This window comes from Acipenser ruthenus, chromosome 20, assembly GCF_902713425.1.
Source record: "Acipenser ruthenus chromosome 20, fAciRut3.2 maternal haplotype, whole genome shotgun sequence".
NCBI lineage: Eukaryota > Metazoa > Chordata > Actinopteri > Acipenseriformes > Acipenseridae > Acipenser > Acipenser ruthenus.
The window spans coordinates 4,391,237-4,414,979 of NC_081208.1; the positions used below are offsets into that span (position 1 = coordinate 4,391,237).

At 38.8% G+C, this 23,743-nt stretch overlaps 1 protein-coding gene across 4 annotated transcripts in view; it reads left to right on the plus strand.

The window, feature by feature from the left end:
- The window catches only part of LOC117963666 (sterile alpha motif domain-containing protein 11-like), a 55,509-nt gene that overhangs the window by 5,382 nt on the left and 26,384 nt on the right, over positions 1 to 23,743 (plus strand). For all 4 annotated transcript variants that reach the window (XM_058993225.1, XM_058993226.1, XM_058993229.1 and 1 more), the window contains exons 3-4: positions 11,971 to 12,146; positions 22,571 to 22,695. In XM_058993225.1, coding sequence (XP_058849208.1) covers positions 11,971 to 12,146; positions 22,571 to 22,695 — 301 coding nt within the window. The remainder of the gene's footprint in view (positions 1 to 11,970; positions 12,147 to 22,570; positions 22,696 to 23,743) is intronic.

Below are 23,743 nucleotides of genomic sequence, written 5' to 3' on the forward strand. Positions count from 1 at the left end.
AATAAATACACACAGACGCACACTCACACAGGAGGAAGAGCTTGGGACAGGAAGCTCTCCATCTCCGTCGCAGGCGACTGTTCCATGACGCTCTCTGGAAATTCGCTCAAACAGTTCTTCACGTTGGCTCAACTCCCGTTTCATGTAGTTTCTGTAGATGTGTGCACAGTCAAGTTCTCCTTAAGAACGGCATTGTTGTAATGATCATGTATTCAGTTTGACAGTGCAAATCCTCCCCCTCTAGAATTCACAGTCCTGTGATGCAGGAGATCATAACCATAACATACTGGTGTGTTGCTTTTCCTAAATTACAACAAGCTATGCAGATATTACAGCTTTTCATAGATTATCATCTTTCCACTTAGTCCCCTGTCCCTTTTCTTTTCAGGAGGAATAATTGCTCCTAAATGTTGTTGACTCCTAATAATCACCTAATGCAGTGTACTCCATGTTTCTAAATGTAATGCGCTTTCCCTGGGGCAAACTAAGCATGCACTGCCAATATCACATCTATAACAACAACAGCCTGCAGGCAGGTAGTCAAGATATCTTTAAAAGAGTGACACTGGATTTTAAACTTTTCCCCTCAATTGAATGCATGCTTCCCTATAAAGTGTAGGTTAAAAAAATGGACTTGCTAACTTGGCTGACAGAATCAATGAAAGATGTACGCTAATGGGAACAGGTACACAAAATCTGAACTGGTGATGAAAGCCAGACATGGTGTTAAGAGCCAACAAAGCAGGCAGGTTTTAAAGGAAGTTCAAGACCAGACTGTTTCCGATCATGAACATTAAATCCATTATTTGTTTGGTAAATTGTGAAGAAAAAAACTTTTAAACTCTGAGGAGCTGAAACTGCAAGAGACAGGATGTCGATGAAACGTTTTAGGAATGGCTATTCATATTTTAGTAAGTAATCTTCGTGTGCTTCAGCGTGCTGCTCTGCTAGTTTAACGCTCCTTACCCCAGTTACATTACAGCAAATAACATTGTTGAGAGAGTGATTTTGAAATCTATGCCTAATAAATAAATTAAAATGATACCCTTTCAAAGAATCACCTATTCTCCAGCAACAAGAAGTCAATAACATGTATATGAATAAATAAACAGGTCAGAGACTATGGAGGCGGGGCTGTGATGCTCAAGGACTGGATGTGTGTAACCTAATGACTTGGGAGCCATTTAATACTTTTTATAACTGCATTAAATATTTAAGTTTTTATTATTTGTTTATTTTTTTTGGGGGGGGGGGGGGTGGGGGGGCTGGCAGATTCATATACTGTAGCTATCCATACGTTTTCATTACTTTAGAATCCAAAAGCTTGCAAGACAATGCCTAAGCAGCCATGTAAAACGAACACAGTTGTAACGAACACAGCCATGTAAAACGAACACAGAAATAAATAAACCGGCTGTCGTGTGAGGATATAGTTGGGAACAAAACTGAATTTGCAGACTAAACCTGTGTGTTGTTTGGAAGAACATATAGCCTGCAGTATTTCCTTGTGCTGCTTCTGTATCTTTTTGATCACAAAGAAATGTGGTTCCTCAATTCTCTACATCCTGTACAAAGTACTACCTCTTAATTTACCAGGCTCTATAAATTGGATTATCAGTTCCATTCAGTTTGTACAACCTTTTTACAACAGTCATCATTTGCTAAATATTTTTTTTGAATTAGCCAAACCCTAGTTAAGCCAAACTCTATTTATAAATGGGCCGGAGTTTGGTGTAGAGTTTGTTCACCAGCGTCATGTAAACAGTATGCAATACAACGGCTACAACTGCCTTGATTTCACAGCAAAATATTGTTTTTCTTTTCAGTTACTAGTTTGTTCCTTTTGAATAACCTGGTATATACAGTTTTTACATTTTATTTTCCTCTTTGGAGCAACGTCAATTTTGTAAAAACAGGAATGTGAATCTAAATTAAAAATGCATGCCTTTTGATTTGTGTTCATTGCTTTGTGAGAAATGAAAAGACACATTTTGTAAAAGACAAGCTGAACCTAAAATGTATGATGCAAAAAAGGGGGGGGGGTCTTGTCTCTTTAAGAATACTCTTTGCCTGACCACTGCTCTCCTCCTTCTCTCTGGAGAAATGTGTTTCCTTTTCTCTGTTGTTTCAGCAGAACCTGTAGAGGCAGATAGGAAATTACACTCTCCTCCGGGCCATAAATATCTTCTGATATCTGGTTTCATTAAAAGGTGTTAACTAACGGGTTTCCCTAAAAAAAATCTTGGGGGTGGAAAAGGGGGTTGTTGCTAAACTTCAAAACGGTCTACTCAAGTTTCTAAGCTGGCAACACATGAAATCCAGAGAGTCAAGGAAAGCCACTGAATTGCAACTGAAAACGGTCAGCTGCTGCTAGCTAGTAAATCATGTCATAAAATATAAAGACCTTTTAAATTCTCTGTTTTTTACGAGTTCAAATCTTTTAAAGGAAACCCCAGAGATACTGAGAGTGAACGGCGTTGTATTTCGCCCTGTATACTGTGATATCTTGACAAGACTGCTACAGCAGCTCCGCAGTAAATTCTAAATCCGAATCAGCGAATGAGGTACGTAATTTGGAACTGAAAACGTGTGACGCATAAGGTCTGTTCAGCCTTGTTGGTTACAAAACGCTGACTGTGGTGGGTCAGCTGACAAGTCTCCTCCGTGCCAGGCTGTGACACTTCTGCTTGTGGTAAACGCACTAACTGTGAGCTGTGCAGTCTCCCCCAACAGAGTTCTCTGCCTCCAGTTTGATTCATGCAATGGAGTTGGTACCAAGAGCTCTAAGTCCCATGGTACTGATGCTGTGCTGCCATGGCAACAAGAACTCCTCAAGACAGGAAAAGCTGCAGCCTGTTAGTATCAGCGATTTAAGTGGAATTAGATTAAATGAGATAATCCGGACATTCTCAGTAGATTGACGCCAGCTCTTTATTTAATAAATTCATGTCAATCCCTTAGTTAGTATACCATGATGAAGACCAATGCTACTGCTGTGGAAATGCTACAAGAAGAAGGAAATCTGAATGTGCCTATGCCCAAAACAGCTCTGAACTCCTCTTGTACATGGGTGGTTTTATCATTGTACTCTTCTGAGTAGCACTGTACACATATCTACTGGAATTTAGCAAGAATGTATTCAAAATCAGAAGTTGGTAAAGATTGCAATGGTTAAAGTCATGGTAATTGTTGTTTTGTTTTTTAACCATGTTCCTGGTATATTTTATATAATGTGTGATTTAACCACCTTTCTCCTACTGGGGATTTCAAGATATTATATATATATATATATATATATATATATATATATATATATATATATATATATATATATATATATATATAATATATTATTATTATTATTATTATTATTATTATTATTATTATTATTATTATTATTCCAGGATACACTTGAATGAGATTTAACAAAAAAAAGAAGAAAAAAAACACAAAAAACAACTTCTTTAATGATTGAAGACAAGGAAATCTCATCAAGCAGGTGTGAAGAATATAAGCAGAGACGAGGGTAGTGAATGTGAGCGCCTTTAGGACCGCGCAGAGGAACCACCGGACCTCCGTTTCGCAGCGGAGCACCAGAGCGTGTTTACGTCTTGTGGATTTGGACTAATGAATACAGGCGTTGGTCTTCAGATGCTTCTGTGGTTTCCAGCTATAAAAAACAAGCCTTCTTTCTACACCTGGCTGCTGTTTGAGTCAGCAATCCCCGTCTGGCTCTTATTAAAGCCAGATCTTAAACTTAAATCTCCCCTTCTTGGCTGCCAGGTTACGGATGTGGGCGGGACTTTTTTTCCTGGCTGTCGTGTGTTTTGTCAAGGCTTGCACCTCCTTGAACAAATACATCTTCTTACCCGCTTTTGTTTGCCCGTAAAGATCTTCAAAGATATCAATATACTACCGTTGATACCGTTACGGCAGTGAGAAACAGGCTTACTTCCCTGGTCGGTTTACTGTAAAGTTACTGGTCTAATTTACAGGCATTACAAAAAGTAAACTAATCAGAACTTTTATGAGTTATATATATATATATATATATATATATATATATATATATATATATATATATATATATATATATATATATATATGTTGGTAAACAGGAAGTCGGTAGGCGACTACTGGAGAAGAAAAAAACGTATTTTTATTTTAACTACAAAAGAATACGATAAAGTACCACAGAATAAATATTTGAACGTATATTCTAGTTCCTATACCTATTATTATTATTATTATTATTATTATTATTATTATTATTATTATTATTATTATTAATAAATAATTATAGGTAAACTACTTTTACTTTGTAGTATTTTTTTTATATATACATTATTTATTTACGTGTAATTTTTGTAAATGCATATTTATTATGTTGCATTTTACAAATCCCAAGACGTTTCTTACTGCTATAAAGTGATTATGACATGGACGAATTAATATTTTTAAAATACTGCTCACACACACGCCTCCCAGAGTGCTGGAGATCGCTTTCGCGTCTTCCATTACGTCCATAACACCGTTTCGCTTTTGACCTTTTCAGGCTTCAGTACAAACCATCCAGAGTCAGGCAGGCGCTTGCACGCGCCAGTAAGCAGCCACTGACCTCCCAGGGAGCCAGATAAACGAGAAGTACTGTATTTGGAAACGCTCGCGTCTGCCGCAATGTTTAGATTTGCAAACTTTGCAGCTGAAACAGCCATTTCAACTGCAGTCAGCTTCACGGTAAAAAAACAAAAGAAATTTCGGAGGCAAATGCATTAATAATAATAATAATAATAATAATAATAATAATAATAATAATAATACTGCACCGAAAGCTTTGTAGTACAAGGGACAGATATTTTATAATTCTTTGCAATATAAATTGGGGATAGAAACCATAACGTTCTGTTAAAAATATGTGAAAAACGAATCGCAGTGTCCGTTTTGAACAGCCTACTGTTCCCAGTAATTGAATAATAAAAAATGAAATAATAAAACAGTAATGCAATCCTTTCTGACCCCCCCCCCCCCCCCCCCATTTATTTAATTGAAGCACACCAGCCGGGCTTATGTGGCAACCCCCTCCCGGAGCTCGCCCGCCGTTCCGCCCACGAGCTCACACACACAGAGGTTAAGGCAGACAGGCGCGTGACTCATTAAGGCATTCATCCCCCAGGGAGAACGCTGGGGGGGCGCGTGCAAGAGCTGTGCAGCTGCAAAGAATGTCGCAGACTGATGCCTGCGTGCAGTGTAACAGTAGTTCTGTGTTTCAGCACATTGTACTTTTAATTAGTTATTAAAAAATATAACGTACCCTAACTTTAAACGGGTATGGGGGACAAACTGAGTTGTATTCAAGGGCCGAACTGCGGTATTATGATACATTTTTATTGAATCACAATAACAGTAAAAGAAAATGGTGAACGTTTCCAGTCTAGAATTAGAATGTAACAGTTGAACAAAACCATTTTATTGCATTTTAAAAGTAACAGCAAATGGTTTATTAATAGTAACTTTTGATTTTCAAGCGTTTCCTGTGAGATGTTTTACATGCACGGTGACGGTGCTAAATACAGTGTGTGTGTGTATATATATACAGTACTGTGCAAAAGTTTTAGGCAGGTGTGAAAAAATGCTGTAAAGTAAGAATGCTTTCAAAAATAGACATGTTAATAGTTTATATTTATCAATTAACAAAATGCAAAGTGAGTGAACAGAAGAAAAATCTACATCAAATCAATATTTGGTGTGACCACCCTTTGCCTTCAAAACAGCATCAATTCTTCTAGGTACACTTGCACACAGTTTTTGAAGGCACTCGGCAGGTAGGCTGGCCCAAACATCTTGGAGAACTAACCACAGTTCTTCTGTGGATTTAGGCAGCCTCAGTTGCTTCTCTCTCTTCATGTAATCCCAGACAGACTCGATGATGTTGAGATCAGGGCTCTGTGGGGGCCATACCATCACTTCCAGGACTCCTTGTTCTTCTTTACGCTGAAGATAGTTCTTAATGACTTTCGCTGGGGTCGTTGTCATGCTGCAGAATAAATTTGGGGCCAATCAGATGCCTCCCTGATGGTATTGCATGATGGATAAGTATCTGCCTGTACTTCTCAGCATTGAGGAGACCATTAATTCTGACCAAATCCCCAACTCCATTTGCAGAAATGCAGCCCCAAACTCGCAAGGAACCTCCACCATGCTTCACTGTTGCCTGCAGACACTCATTCGTGTACCGCTCTCCAGCCCTTCGGCGAACAAACGCCTTCTGCTACAGCCAAATATTTCAAATTTTGACTCATCAGTCCAGAGCACCTGCTGCCATTTTTCTGCACCCCAGTTCCTGTGTTTTCGTGCATAGTTGAGTCGCTTGGCCTTGTTTCCACGTCGGAGGTATGGCTTTTTGGCCGCAAGTCTTCCATGAAGGCCACTTCTGACCAGACTTCTCCGGACAGTAGATGGGTGTACCAGGGTCCCACTGTTTTCTGCCAATTCTGAGCTGATGGCACTGCTGGACATCTTCCAATTGCGAAGGGAACTAAGCATGATGTGTCTTTCATCTGCTGCAGTAAGTTTCCTTGGCCGACCACTGCGTCTACGGTCCTCAACGTTGCCCGTTTCTTTGTGCTTCTTCAAAAGAGCTTGGACAGCACATCTGGAAACCCCTGTCTGCCTTGAAATTTCTGCCTGGGAGAGACCTTGCTGATGCAGTATAACTACCTTGTGTCTTGTTGCTGTGCTCAGTCTTGCCATGGTGTATGACTTTTGACAGTAAACTGTCTTCAGCAACCTCACCTTGTTAGCTGAGTTTGGCTGTTCCTCACCCAGTTTTATTCCTCCTACACAGCTGTTTCTGTTTCAGTTAATGATTGTGTTTCAACCTACATATTGAATTGATGATCATTAGCACCTGTTTGGTATAATTGTTTAATCATACACCTGACTATATGCCTACAAAATCCCTGACTTTGTGCAAGTGTACCTAGAAGAATTGATGCTGTTTTGAAGGCAAAGGGTGGTCACACCAAATATGGATTTGATTTAGATTTTTCTTCTGTTCACTCACTTTGCATTTAGTTAATTGATAAATATAATCTATTAATATGTCTATTTTTGAAAGCATTCTTACTTTACAGCATTTTTTCACACCTGCCTAAAACTTTTGCACAGTACTGTGTATATATATATATATATATATATATATATATATATATATATATATATATATATATATATATATATATATATATATAATCACTGTGTACTTAGCACTGAATAGAATGACAAAATAAGCATAATTACCATTGCTCTATAGAGGGTAGATAATGTGCGACCTAAAGCATTCACATATTGCAGTGTAATGCAAAGATGTATGAAAACTGAAATAAGAAACGGCAACTTGAATTAGCCCAGGCAAAATAGGGGGTCTGGTCTGTTAGCGGTTATATTGGTTAATTATTGAGTGGGGTGTATGTGTATATAAATAAATACACACACACACACACACACACACACACACTCACTCGCACCCCACTTGACAACTTACGCATTTACTTAAAATGTGGGAGGGCCTATTCGTAGCATTATCGGAAAGTTCAGCGTGCTTTTTTCCATGTCCATCAAATCGTTTGACCACATGCTACTATACTAAGTTGAGATTGTAATCGTCGTCATCTTTTTTTTTTTTTTTTTTTTTTTAATATAAATGCGAAGTCTCCATGTGTGGGTAGCGAGTTCTGGTTTTAGTTTTCTGTTTTGGAGAGTCTTTCTGTGGTGGAAGTGTTGCCGGAAATAGAGTGAAGCCACCCCCAGTGGTGCGTCAGTGCAGAGAGAGGAGAGGCAGGTGGGCGGCCGGGTAGGTTCCCCCTCACCAGAGCAGTCACCGGCTCTCAGTGATGGAATCAGTACCGAGCATCCTGCCTCCTCAGCATTGCTTTTCATAAGGGCTCTTGTTTTGGAATATGGCAGCCCACACACATTCGCTCTCACTGAAGAAGAACGGTGTTTTCTGTCGCGTTCTGTCTGATATGACTGATTTTAGATTTAACGTAAATAAATTATTTCAGAGTCTTAAAAAAAAAAATCACTTGTCATAAAAATGTTTGTGAAGCGATAAGGCCACATAGTAAAAAGCCTTTTTAGCTGAATTTTGAAAATGGCCTGGTCATCCTTTTTAATTAGTGTCGTTCAAATGCACTTGAGGTGCACTTTAGGGGTTTAATTTCTTTTTAAGCAGATTTTAATTAGCAGTAAAATGTGGGAGGCTGTGTGGTTCAGTGGTTAAAGAAAATGGCTTGTAACCAGAAGGTCCCCGGTTCAAATCCCGGCTCAGCCACTGACTCATTGTGTGACCCTGAGCAAGTCACTTAACCTCCTTGTGCTCCGTCTTTCGGGTGGGACGTAATTGTAAGTGACTCTGCAGCTGATGCATAGTTCACACACCCGAGTCTCTGTAAGTCGCCTTGGATAAAGGCGTCTGCTAAATAAACAAATAATAAAAATAAAAACTACTTATTCCACACAGATAAAACTAGTAGTGTGGGTATATTCTTGCAAATCTTGCCAAATCTTACTAAGAGGCTATAGGGAGCTTTATTTCCTGGAGGTACAGTTGGACTGGCGGGGCCTTTTTTTATTGAAGTGGTGCATAACTGAGTATGCTTCACGCCCCTGGGGCTTTACCAGAGCTGTTGTGTGGTAGGCAAGATCTCATATTCCTTGCTGTGACCTGTGGGTCAGCCCATCGCAGCATAGCCCAGCAAGCTTATAAAATATCCACTTACATGACGCTCGTCTCCTCAGATCGTTTCCAGAGCTGCTGCTGGAATCGTGATTCAGGGTTTTTATTGGATTGTTAACAGGGCGTGTGATTGGTTGTAGAAAAAAACCCTGATTTTTAAAGTGTGCTGTAATAATAGTATTTTCAAAGCGTTTCCTCTATTCTTTAATTAACTCCTATTTTTTTTTAAAGGAGAAAAATTCATGTTGCAAAACGAGAAAAAAAAAAAACTTGAACTTGGATTATATTATCTGTTTGGGTCTAGTTTTGCCTCTGTCAAAAAATAAGAGTCCATTAAACACTGGAGTGAATGCTTTGAAAATATGTCCGATTTTAATATGACATAACAGATCAAGATCAAAAAGGGCGTATTTATTATAAATGGGAAAAAAAGTAGCTAATCCTCTTCTAAACTTTAAAAAAATTATTTATCTGTGTTAACTCAAATGAAACTTTTAAAATTACTAATACATTGGAAATAGCCCATATTTCATTAAAAAAAAAATTGTAGAAAAAAAAACCCTTTTCTTCTGTCAGAATCGAGGCTAAAGAAATAATTAATGGTGCAGGAAATGAAAAGAGCATGCGAGACATAAATGTAACACTCTCTTCAATGGGTTAATTACCACATTATGTCTGAAACGTGTATCCCATTGATTTACTCCACACTGGCTGTTCTCTTTTGGTTTTAAATATAAAGAACAGACGTACTGCATACCGTGGTCAAGGGGGTACCTGAGTAGTTTTGTCATTTTCGACTTTAACAAGCTGCTGCTCTTGAAGTCCTCATCCAGGTTTGTGTGGGTATGCTTGTCATTTATCATGTGGGCTTAATTAGAGTAAGAAATGCAGCGAAGCCTTGTTAATAAGAACGCTTACACCAGAAGAAGCTATTATCTGCCACGTGAGCCTTTTGAGGTTTCACCATTTACAAAACTACAGAGGATGTTGCTTACAGAACCCCATTGACCGAGCTCCTATTAAAGAGAGCTATTTAAAAGTCCTGCTGTACAGCCTTGCCTTCTGGAAGTGTAGATTGCAGAATCTGGCAGTGAAATGAACAGCTCCAAATGAGCGTCTTCCTTCATTTGTGGAAAAGATTTAGCATTTCCAAAAAGAAAAGGTGGGTGGGGGGATGTTGATTTACATCGTCCCTTCGGTCCCAGAGTCTGTAGCTTCCTAGATTTGTGAAACTTTTGTAAAACAGTTTACTTTAAGCAGTGTTCTTGCTGTAGAAAATCTGCACAGATAAACACCCTTAGCGTGTTGTGTGTGTGTGTGTGTGTTTTTTTTTTTTTTTTAAAAAGCGACTGAAAACCAGTCCACTGGGGCTGCACCTGTTTGAACTGTTGGCTAGATTTTCCGTTCCCTCACCCTTCCACTCCTGTCATCAAATAGCCCAGAGGACATGCCAGGCTGTGGCCGATGGCTGGGGAGCTCTGCGTCACAGAGAACCACTCGGAACACGGAAGGAATGAGCTTCAAGTCCATCCATTCCAGAATGTGGCTCGGCCTCTCTGCTTGTTAAGCTGTTAAACTGCAGCGACCTGTCCCTGCAGGCTTTCTTTTTGTCTTTGTTTAGGCCCCAGGGTGAATAGTTCTCCTTGTTTTTTTCTTTCTGGGGCATGAAAGAAAAGAACATGTTAATCTTGCATCTTTACTTAAAGAAGTGAAGCTTGGGGAGGGGGTAGATAAACTACTCTTATCTCCCACTAAAGTGGGCACTAAGACCCATCGAATCTTGAAGTCTGCAGGAGGTAGACCAGCTCCCTCATCTACTAATCATGAGAGCAGACAGCTGTGTCAGGCTCAAGGGCTGGATATGCAAGAGTGAGGTTTTTTAAGGTGACGGTGGTGAGGCTACGCTCGAAGGCAAAAGTTTAATAAAGTTGTAGCATGTAGGAGGAAGTGATGTCGCAGTATACACATTTCCCTCTATTAGAGAGAAAAACACTCTGGGTTTTTCTTGTGTATTATAAAATAGAATTAGGGCTGAATAATAAATGAAATGCTCGAAATGGGACTAGAAGTGTAATGTGTGTGTGTGTTTTGTTCTATTGTTTGTAAGAAATGGAATCTGATCTATATTGCACTCTCAATAATGATAAAATGTCTATTCATCTTTTTTTTTATTTGGATTGGAACAATGTTAACCTCTAGCAACTTGTTACTGGCGTTTACAACATATAGGGTTGAATTGTCCCTTTACAGCGCTTATGCCCTCGTTTTATTGGTTTCTTGCTTTTAAGGCGGTTTGATCACGGTTGGACTAAATTGTAATTGATTTGCATGTAATACTTCTGTACTTAGCTTATTTGTTCAGCATTATTACTCAGCTGATCGCTGCTGGCTGTAGTTTCTGAGGCATTGTCAGTATGTGGATGAATGGTAATAAATCAGTCCTGGTATTATAGGTCCCAGGTTGGTCATTCTGAGTAAGTAACTGTCTCAAAAGTACAATAATGACCATAAAATGATTTTATTATAGGCTGCAAATTTGTCTGCTTGTCTGCTGGGGTTTCCACCTTCTGTCACTTGAAAGCGGAAATCCCAGTATTTTGGATTTTATATAGTAGCATCTTCATGTTTACTGGTACTTTTTTGAACAAAAATTAATAGAACCTGCTGTTTTAGAGGTGTGAGAGAGTTCAGGGTGCTCAGTTGAACAGCAATGCCCATTTTACAGTGCGTTTCGTAAGAATTGTGTACTGTTTTGCTTCTTGGTTTAGTCACGGTGGTGTATTTGTATTGATTCATTTGCCACAGAATAACTGTTGAGCTGCTGTTACCTTTACCTAGGCCTTAATACAAATAATGCATGTTCTGGCCATTCCAATAAACAGTAACATTTTCTTTTAAAAATGTTTACCTGAAGTGTTTTAGTAACAGTTTAGGTACCTTTTAAACACTGTGAGGTAAGAGGAATGTGATGGTTTGAAATTCTTTTGTCTTCAGAGGTTAGCCTAAACTGGAGTGAGGCTACTACTGCATACACACCCCAGTAAACATTTCATGTAACACAATGACGACAGAGGCTTTGCTTTCCACTACCTACCATACTGTACAACATCAATGCAAGGCTTTGAAATGAAACCTGCAGTGATTGCAGGCTGTATATGTGTGATTTACACAAGGGCTGAGTGGAAGATGACATGCTGAGACACTTGTACCTCTTTTTAAAATGTCCTTTTCAGAATCGTGGGCGCTTGGCGGAGAAGAGAACGATCCCATTGCCCCCAACCCGAATCCCTAAGAAAGAGCTGTCTTCAATCTTCAGCAGTGACGAGAGTGAAGAGAGCGAAAGGGCAAATGGTGACCACACTGAAATAAAACAGGAAGACGATATCCACATCAGTATAATGAAAAGGAGGTAATCTTTTAAACCTACACGCGGTACGCCGTGTGCTTTCTTTTCTCCATCACGGTTATTACATTTATCGAGGTGTGACTTCAAAGAAGGAGCCCTTTCCCCTGCTTTGCATAACTGTGAAATCAAAGTTTTTAAACCATTCCTGGGTTTTTTCAATTCATTTGCGTTAACTGGCAGAATCGAAAGGTTAACCCAGGTTTACTGTGAGATTTCTGTCTGGAGTGGAAAGTTTAGAATATTTTCTTCACCTCATTTTAAACCGATGCTGCCACCGAATCTCGCCATATAAATTCATCACGATATTGAGCGTGATTAATTAATAACAGCTTTTGACAGACTCAAAGAGAGAAAACAGGTATTCCCTTAGCTACCACAGCAAATGCTGTGTTCTCAAAAACTTGCTTAGTAATCTGGTACGCATCCCAGAGTAATTTATGATGGCATACGTAGGGGAAATATTCATAATCTTGTAGACTAAATGCATTATAAACGGTGCTGTTTACAATTCTTATTTGTGCTAACTTACCAGTAAAGCACAATCCCAGCTCAAAAAAAGTGACAAGAAATAACTCTGCAAATTTCTTACTGCATTAGTTGAGTGGTTGCTATCTCAAACCTCTCCTATCTAAACGTTTACCAGTAGTAGTCGTAGTAACCTAATCTTGATTTTTTTATTAGTTGTAAAACAACAAATAATAATAAAAGACAATTGAAAGCTAACAAAGTTAAATTATTTCTAAAGAAAAAAAAAATCAATAATGGAATAAGCTGGCTAAAATCACCACTGCGTTACTGGTTCTCTTAAAGGGGATATCAAGCCCAAATTTACTTTGTCGCCCCATACGTTTGCATACGATCTTCAACCAGACCTGTCCCCTCTCATGCAATAGAAACACAAGTAGTGCTAATAAGAAACTCGGTAATGCATTCAGACAGACGCTGAGATGAAGTATTCATGTGTTATAAATAAAAATAAATCCGTAAGCAGGCTTTTGACATGAGACACAGGGCAAAGCAGCGATTGGGATGGTCTATTTGGGTGTAGGCTGGATGCAGGCCAGGGCTTCAGGAAGCTCCAGTTGATCTAATGAGGATTAAAGGTCAGTAGGAAAAGGAAATGGCTACTTATTTGTTAGCAATAGCCCAAGATTAAAATGACAGACCGTGAAACAACAGGCTTCCCTGTTGGCGGAATAAATAACTGGCAGGCAGCATGGTGCGGTGGGAGGGGAAGCAGAGTAATAGGATAGAGCCGGGACTATGAGATGAAAAACTCTCGAACACAATAAAAGAACATACTCCGGAAACCAGAAGATATGATGTTTGCTGAATTTGTTTGTTAACCAGCCAGAATACATGACATACTTCTCAAAGTGTTTCTTGATCACTGTTATTTGTCAAGCAGTTATTTTTTTAAATACTTTTTTTAAAAAAAATACAAATCTTATCTTGTTGTCCTTTCTGTGTAGCTGCAAGTCTTTAAGGCGTTTTTAGAAGTTTACGTTCTTAAAAAAAGCAGAACAACAAATTAAAAAAACAGCTAACCCCGAAACTGCCTTTTCCGCATGGGATTGATTCTTAATTGCAGTTTTTAAATAGCTAAATGAAGTAAAGACAAGGGTTTCGCTTGACAAAACATGAAGCCATCAGCTTCTGTGAACCACACAATTTTGAATGTCAGGGTGATGGAATAACAGAGGAAGCAGTATTCCATTAAAACCGTGGCTAACCTTGTTAGGCTCATTTTCAAAACACCTTTGTTGCTTACAAGTAAAGATGTTAATAAATTTACCGAACACTTACTGGCACTAATCGCGTTGGGTTTCGTGAGTAGGAGACGACGGGAGCTTTGGTGCCGAGGCTCCAGCACATTTCGAGAAGCTGTTCTTTGACCGTACGATGAGGAAAATAAAGGGCTGGCTGGAGAAGATAATAGGATGTACAATCTATGAAATTCGATTTGCATTGAATTTAGACCAGCAAGTGAGATGCAGAGGGGTCTGTACAAATTGAATTTGTTTGGCGGATTGCAAAAAAAAATAAATAAATAAAATAACTGTAAATGGGCTTTTTTTTTTTAAATAGCAAAATAATTTGTTATAGCTATAATCTTGGGATATTTGTACCTATCTAATATTATTGTTTATATGTTTATATACAGCTAAGTAAAAGGGTAACCATACAGAAACTTTTTTGACAGAAGTTGTGAAGTACAGAATACTTCAGAAAATATTTTAACCATTTTAAATTAAATGGTTGTGATTATGGCGATAATTGTGCAGAACCAGGTTTTTGGTATGTATACTTGAGCTTTTTCGCACGTGCTCCTTGACTGGCACAGGGAATGTGAAACCTGAGGCTCTTGAGGGGATTGCGTGTGCCGTCAGCCGACCGCTTCTTTTCACACTGCAGACTCACCATGCAGCCACCTCAGAGCTACAGCGTCGGAGGATAACGCAGCTCTGGGCAGCTTACAGGCAAGCCCGCAGGCGCCCGGCCAGCCTACGGGGGTTAGGTCGGCCAAGGACACCCTGGCCGACCTAAGCCCTCCCCCTCCCCCCCCAGGCAACACTCAGCCAGGTCTTGTATGGGGAATTTTTATTTTGTGGTCTTGAGTGTTTTGTCCATATTCATTTTTTTCTAGGTATAACTGGAATTGACAGCCTGTCTGCTGTTTTCAAATGCATGCATTTAATTGGCAGCAATTCCTAATATAAAAAGGATTTAGGGTACAGGAGGTGGTAAATCCCTGCAAAAACTGAAAGGCCAAAATATGTGGGCAAAAAAACGCTCTACCGGTAATTAAAGTTTCAGCAAACCATTTTTTTTTTTCCTTTTTGTACATTTTATTAAAGGGTAATTTTCTTGGTGTTATTGAGATTTGATGTTTACATCTGATATAAACTGAGCTGCTTGTCGAGATCCGAGCATGTTGCTGCATAAACTATGGTGGTGCTGCTAGGCGATCGGATAATTTAAAATAATGCATATAAACAAATGAAAGATTTGGCGTTATTGCAAAAACAGAAATAGCTATCTTAGTTCTTATCCTGTACTTTTGATAACTGACAGGGTTGAAGTGACTAGAAGAGCTATCATTCTGGAGTAGCACTTGTTTACTGAAAATGATTTAATTGAAACACAACTTGATATTTAGGACTCTTGAGCGTGTAATTGTAGTAGACGGGGAAACTCTGATGTATCCTGAAGTATCGCAATCGATAACGTCATGCTGCTTCGTATCAAACGCATCGAAATGCATCTTATTATTTACCCTGTTTTACTTCTTCTGAAGCATCTGGTATCCAACGCCCTGCTGTTGATTATCTTCTGAAGTTTGTTTTTAGTTGGAAGAAGGGAAATTACCGAAGTCTTGTCAAATGGAAAAGACCCAGTTTCATGACTACTCCCACATGAAGAATGCCTCATAGGAAGGATTCCCCCATCCCTTTTGATGAGAAATCCACTTTCAAGTGGGGATCCCCCACCTCCACCCCCACCCCCCACCCCCAGATTTAAGGAAAGTTTTTAAAATCTGATACTAAGAGTGGTTAGGTGGGTAGAAAGTATACTTTGTTTTGTTGGTATTTTAAAAGCTGTTTTGTAGAACGTGCTTTTGAGGTATTTTACCAGTTTGCAAACTCTTAATGTTGCAGAATAAATAACAGTCCACTAAAAAGGTTCACGTAAGGGTTTGGATGAAGTGGTTCTAATATGATAACTGCCTAAAAGTTGATTTACTCCAAACTGTGCAAATTGAACTTGGTTTAAAGACCTTGATAAATCTGTTTGTTTTTTACTCCACTCTGCAAGTTTTCACTGGTTTTACAAAAGTGACATAAAAGTTGAGATGTTAAAATCTAGTGAGAAGGAAATAAAGTTAAGAACTTTGAAGTCCACCTCCTAACTGTTTTTTTTAGACATTAGTATTGGTGTATTTTGGTTACTTTCACAACAAAACAAAATGGTGCAAATTGCACACTGGTATAAAAAGCTTTTCTAAATATGTACCCCTTTTTATGAAGTGTTATAAAACATGTCAACGTTTTAGAAGAGCTTTTCTAAATATGTACGATTCCAGAGTGTTACTGAATCTGCGAGACCTCACGTTGTGTTAAACATGCAAAGTGTGCAGCGATGGGCAAAGGTTTTGCAGCACCTAGAATTTTAGGATTTTTTCGTTGAGTATATGGAAAATTACAAAGTTGTGTGTAATTCAATATGTTAACATAGCATTATGCAGCAGGTTTCATTCAACTTTGAAGCAAAATGACTTCATTCTGTAGGGTGATGCAAAACTTTGGGCAATAGCTGCAGAGCTACAGTACCATTGACAACAGTAATTAAATACATTCATCACCTATTACTAAGAGCTGTCAGGTTCTTTACATACAGTTTCACAGTGTTTGCTTGTGTACCAGACACAGCACAGCACTGAATGCCCTGTATCCTTTATCAGACCGCTAATTATTACCATTCTGAAATGGTGCACAGTCACACAGGTGGAACAGCTGTCATTTTGTCCGTGAGATTTCTCTAGGCGGCTTTTATTACTCATAACAAGGCCTGAGAGTAGTGGCTTGGGTGTTCTTGCCCTGTTATTTTTCTTATTCTGTCATCAGATCAGTAGTACACTGAGGGATAGATGTACTAAAGTGTTGCGCTTGTCGCAAACCAGCCTTGAAAACCCAATTTCTATGACATTTCTGGTTTCCCCCAACGTGTCAGGAGCACTAGACTGCACACATGTGCTGCTAACCCCTCCAGCTCACTCAGAGCATCTGTATAGGGAATAGGAAGCACACATATTCTATTAATGTGCAGGTGGTTTGTAATTGTGCACAATTTAGCACTGCACCCCTGACTCACTTAAATAGAAACTGACAGTATACATTTGGCTTAAAGGGTAGTCATTTATAATACAAATTAGTGGTATAATGCAAAATTTGTTGCTGGTCCCTTAAAATTTGTATTAATGAGAATTGACTGTCTAAGAATCATAACTTGTCAGTGTGGCACCATGATCTATTTTGTGTTAATTGTTCAGGCTACTTAGGCCAAGATGATGATGGTAATCATAATAATAATTAAAACACGCTAAAATAATTGTGTACACCAATGTGTACAATGCAGCAGCATGATTTATTTTGTGTTACCGGTAGCCTACAGACTAAAGTAAAAAAAAAAAAAGTGTGCTAGGTATTGTGCTGTACAGATTTATATTTTTTTCATAATGTAATGTGTAGCCTACCCAAAACACATTTGTGTTATTTCAGCACAATGATTTATACTTTTAAAATACATTGAGCACTATTAATGTATGTGTGTGCGATTTTTTTAAAATTATATTTTTTTAAACCCAACACCGTCCGTATGTCGGACAAATATATCCGGTTTAGCGAGGGGCTACTGTATGGTTATGAAAAGCTTTTTGATAGAAACACATTTTTTATTTGGAGGTGAAGGTGGGGGCCCCACTATAGAATCTGATTAAACTGCCTCTCGTCATTTATTCGAAAAAAAATTTGCAAGACTCACGCAATGCTAGAGATCTCGCTAAGATGACGCAACAAATGTTTAAATTCGTATAGTGCGGCTCTCTTTATTAACATATTTGATCTAGAACGGAGGAAACAGTGCAGTCTGTTATTGCTACTACAGTCGGGGGGAACGGCAGCCTCTGTTGGGTGTGTGGCCCAGCTCTGAGTGCGTTACTGATAGGGAATGGGATTAGAAAAGAAAGAAAGAAGAACGGAGAGAACATGAGTGTTCTGCTCTTAGTGAGGGCTTCCATTCAGCTGTGCTGTGAATATGCCTGTAGTAAACAAGCTTCCAGATATACCGGGAGAGAACTAATGACCTCAGCACCCAACACTCTACTAAACTAGAATACATTCAATTACCTTTAGCAGAAAATACCTCCGAGAGATTGATTTTCTTCTTTTTGTGCATGTTGGCTATTTGCGGTCCTAGTGAAATTAGTTTAGTGGTTTCATCCTACTTTGTAGTGGGCTGCATGGGCTGCGCACTAATGCTTAAAGTGTCTTCATACCAGTCGTTGGGGTCTGGTTAATATGGTATGGGTACAAAACCACTCTCTTATCCAGTTGCTGTTTTCAATTGTGGCACACTGCTTGGCAATGTGAGCATGATAGGGTTTGACGTGGACTGCAGTTTCCAACGCTGCAGTTCATATGCTTTTAGCAAGCATTGCATAAATTACAAACATTGTAGAATTCACAATAAATAACAATTACAACAAAAAAAGACCCAGATCCCATTGCCTATATAGAAAAAGAGAATGCATATTTAAGGTAGCTATTTTTTTTTTAAGGTCATATAAAGGTACAGGGTTTCAGACTAGTAACAGATTCAACACAGTGTGCCAGTGCTCTGAAATCCTATACATTTTCATATCCGTTGCATTAGCAGGAGAACAGTTGTGTCCATAAGCACCGGGTATTACATATTTGTCTGGATCGCATATCCTGGGGAAATGTCTTTATACATAATTTAGTGGAATGAAATCTTTTCAGTCACCTGATGGGCTCGAGTTACTGAAACAATCGCCCTGTTGCCTGGCACCTCCTTTATGAACAGGCTTAGGGTCGTTAATATTGGGGTCATTATGTGCGCTGGTCGATTGGGATGAAGGGTATTGACAGTTTAGGATGTGATTATGAAGATTTTCTCCATGGTGTGCATGGTGATAAGACAGCTTGATCAGCCTTAGCTGTCACTGCCTTGATCCAGGTCCTTCCCCTCTCTGCTGAGTCAGGGACCCGGGTGTTAGCTGCTTTGACGCAGATTATGACCTTGCCTGACCGTCCGGGCGCCCTCATTAGCAGCCTGGCAGCAGGAGGGGGGACAAACTGGGGCAACACGGTGAAAGTATGTTAGTTTGTCCTCATTCAGCTTACCATATATATATATGTAATCTCCTGAAAAGCATCTTCGCCCGGATAATAGCCTACTTAATAAGTTTATGAAGGCATTCATTTTTTTTTGCGTGTGTGTTTGTTTTACAAGCAGGGGCATTTACCCTTTTATTAATAAAAGAAATTACAAAAAGAAAAAGCTATTTAAAATATATGCATGAGAGAGCATTTGCCTTTTTTTGTTGTAACTTTCTGCAGTCAGGACAATCATGTGTTTTGAGGCGCATGCTTTATTAAAATGTCCTGTTAGACTTTAATATTTCTCTTTAACAGATGTGTTCTTAAATGTTGTTTTTGTGGATGTCTGCGCACATGGACTACAAGACTCGTTTACCATGCTTTTTATTTTAAATGGGATAGCAGGAAGATTGACCCCTGTGTGCATTCAGCATGTGTTAGTTTTGCTGTATTAATACATATAGGAGGCTGTGTGGTCCAGTGGTTAAAGAAAAGGGCTTGTAACCAGGAGGTCCCCGGTTCAAATCCCATCTCAGCCACTGACTCATTGTGTGACCCTGAGCAAGTCACTTAACCTCCTTGTGCTCCGTCTTTCGGGTGAGACGTAGTTGTAAGTGACTCTGCAGCTGATGCATAGTTCACACACCCTAGTCTCTGTAAGTCGCCTTGGATAAAGGCGTCTGCTAAATAAACAAATAATAATATTTTCCGCTGTCTTTTATATATATATATATAAATATCCTCACTAAATCAGGGTGGAATGAGATACAGATGTCTGGATCTGTGTGTCTGTGCATTTTTACGTATTTTGCCTAGTGATTTATTTTACAGTATAGTCTTTTTCCTCTTGTTTTTTTGTGCTTGCTGATTTGAGGGATTCAGGACATTAACTGAACAATCATTAGAGGAGCAGCAGCAGCTTCGGAAACTAATTAAAGGGGCTGCCAATAGCTGTTCCCAGGAGCTGCTTTTAGGGCTTTAACTGGTCCAATAATAAATCTATTGCATTTCTTTTGCATCGATAGAATTTAAAGAGACAGTACTTTAATTTGTGTATTGTTGCTACAGAGCACTGTAGATTCCAGATACTGTTAAAACAGTAAATGCAACAGATAATGTTATTTCTAAAAAGGTTCTTTGTAAAAATAATTATTCTTTTATATTTAAAGTACCATTGAATTGTAGTTTTGACCACGCTGCTTTATAATTACTGTATATTGTGGGATGCTGTTTTACTGTCTTGCAAACAAGAGCCTGGTAACCAGACTTGGTCAGAAGAAATGACTACTTGTGTTTTATTTTTACAGCATACAAGCAGTTACAGCATGATGGCTATCTATTACCCTGTTGGGTTTGTGAATTACATTTTGCGAACAAGAATTCTGGTTGCAATAAACTTCAGTACTACAGCTGGAGTATAAAGAACAGCTTGGGATCCTGTATAGAAAGGCAGCTTAGTACTTTATTGCTATTGCCGTACAGAGAAGACTTTAATATCTGCTGTTTGTTTTTTTCATTACCCTGTGAGATTCTAATATTAACCCATAATCCTGTATTTTCTAACATTATGCTAGTTAAGGGGATCAGTGTTCTAATCTGATTTTGATCAAATACCCCTATGACACACTTCTTAGTACTTGACAATTCAAAGACAGGACACCATGGCAGTGCAGCCCTGCACTGTGAATATCCCAATTGTAATCTTTAAACTCAAGTACAGCCTAGTAGTTAGAGCTACGGACAGGCAGCATAAAGAGTTTCAATCCTGGCTAACAGTCGCTTATTCTCCTTTATGCTTCAGTATAAACCCAACTACAAAACTAAGGTTTCTCAGTACAGTACCATGTTCATTTTGCATCCTTTGCTTTGCTTGGTTTTTTTTTGTTTTTGCATGTAAAGCACTGCTCTAATGTAGTAAGAATTTGTATCTAGCACATCTGCAGGTTCTTCCACTGCAAGAGAAATGTAGACCCCAGATTTCCAGTTTATTTCACTAGGAGCACCTGCATGTTTTACGTGGCACCCCTGTGGTGCTTCAGTGACCCCGAACCTATTTGAACTGCACTCTGTGCAGGTGGCATAATGTTGATAACGTTCTCCCCAGCATGCTTCCCTTTGACTAGACCAGCCCTTGTATCTACAGTAAGGCTTCCTAACACAGTCATTGTATAAGATGGGCAGTGTACGTTATGTATTGCATGAATGAATCATTGACAATCAGAGTGCATTCCATGTTAAAGCTGCCCACACTGATAAACATTTTTCTAATTGGAATAACAACTCCAATAAAGACTATATATATATATAATTAAAAAAAAAAAAAGTTTGAAATAGTGGAATTAACAAAATGAAAAAACATTTTTTAAATGATTTTATATTATGAACATGGTGTTGGTCAGGTCAGGTCTCATAGAAGAATGTATGGCTCTGTCTTTCCTAGATGTTTTTTAGTATGAAATACATGATTTGAATACGGCATATTATATTATGTAGCTCTAGTAATACGCTTGAAGTATTTAACACTTTTTTTCTTTATTGCCGATATATTTAAGATTACTCTTATCCAAGCTTGTCCTCTGCACCTGACATCCAGTTATTGATTGGGGTGATTAAAAAGAACCCATAATCATTTCATTTTAAGCTCCTAAACTTCTTATAAACCCTGCATGTGTTGATTAACGCATCTTAAGGTGGCAGATAAGACAGGATAAGCCACAGAATTGCTTGATGCAGGAGTCTGTGTTTTTCCTTAAGTCCATTTATGTGATTAAAATTATGCTTACGTTATGGGTCTTGAAAAGGGCCGTCTGTTAGCAAAAATGGTTTAGCATGTGCTGGGAGATGCATTCTTCTTAAGCAGCTACTTTTAAAAACAACAAACAGGAGGCCGCAGACGTTGGAGGGGCGATCGTGGTGCTGCGTACGGAAGACAATCTGCAGACAGACGTCAGCTAAATGTAATGATTGTCTAGAGACTTTCTGTCACTAACATATCTGATTAACAGAGAGCTAAACAACAGATTAGTGGCACTCCTCACTGGGTTTAGACGTGTTTAAAACGGCGCGGGTTGGGAATATTTTCAGCACATTACACTAAGATGTTGTTTAGGCGCAGTGGTCTTATTTAGGGTAGGAGCAGTCATTGATAGATCGTTTGGGTTCACAGCAATGTGTGTTCTCTGCTGGTCAGATATGAGCAGTGCACACTGCTACTGTGAGTAAACGTTTGTGTGCCAAGTTTGATTATACTTTCTAAGGATTTACCTTAAGGTGTCTAAGGGAGTATTTCCAACGGAAAATGCATTATTTAAAAATGTCTTTGAAATATTGTTCTTTTAAGTATTTGTTGCAAGTTTAGGTTGCCGGGCGGACGAAAAGATTATAATTTTGTACCGAAGTGTCTGACACTATTGTCAGGAGGACAGATAGCTTATTGGAGCCCTAACCTTATAGGGGGGGAAAAAAGCAATATTGATCATGTGGTCACAGATTAGAATTTCTTACCCGTATGTTTCTGTTTCGTTACAGCCGTGACAGTGATCTTTCAACTATCATCTCCAACCTGCATCAAAGCCGACACTTCGTTATGCCAGAGAGCCAGTCCCGCAGCGAAATCAAAAGGAATCGCATTGATATTGGCTCAGGACCAGCAGGTAGGACACCGGGCTTTTAATCTCCTATATATTTGTATGTCCTTTTTCTTAAGTATAGATTTGTTTGCTTTTTAGCTGTTTTTCAATTCTGTTTGCTGACTGGTCTGTTTGCTGTGTGTGTTTTAATTTGCGTCTGCAAACTTTTAAAGGAAAGGGAAGACTGTCTGGAATCCAGTGCTCTTAGGAGAGCATGGCTGCTGTTTGGCACTCTTAAGCCCCTTCTGCATTTTGCAGTATCATACATTTCAGTATTTACGCCAAAAAATGATTTTAATGCTAGCAAGAAAATTACTCAGAACTGCTATTTATCCTGCCTGCAAAGTTTCAGGATGTTGTTTTTTTTTTTTTCTGAAACAAATTGGATCAAACTTTTCCCTTCAGTATAGGCCCTAAAGGTATTTGGGGTGATAGTGGTCTGTGACTTGCAACACGGAATGGATGTTTTGAAAATTCTGCTAACAGTTTACTGATATTCTTTGAGAAATATGAGCCAATGTTATACTGTCAAGCGTGGGGTTAATTTCACAAGCATGATGGTTATTCAAGACGCACCGATTTGTTCGTTCCCCTGCAGAAAGTATAATGTTTCCACTTTAAAATAATGCGTCTTGTATCTGAAAGATTGCATCTCTCTGGGTCCCTGGTTTCGTTTGGTGTCTGCTTATGGAATGAGAAAAGTAAGCAGAAGGCTATGTGGTGTTAAAATCTAATTGCTCTATCGATCTGCCTTGGAGCCAGTGATCGCAACCTTAGTAATTCAGATATTCCTCTGAGTGTGTGTGGAGCGATGCCTTTTCTCTGTACGCATCTACTTAGGGAAGGTATATAGATGCTGCAGAAAAAAAAAACCCAACCAAAGCAATATTTTTGCATTGAGCATGGGTTGAGTGTTATGACGTTGTGATTTTAATGATGTGATGTGCTATAAAAGACTTCATCGTTAATGTATTTTTAAACAGAGATGATCGTCTTATTCAGTCTATAAAACTGTACAAATGTTGCAAGGCTTTTCTTGGATTGCCAATGAGAATGGAGGGGCTTGCGGAAA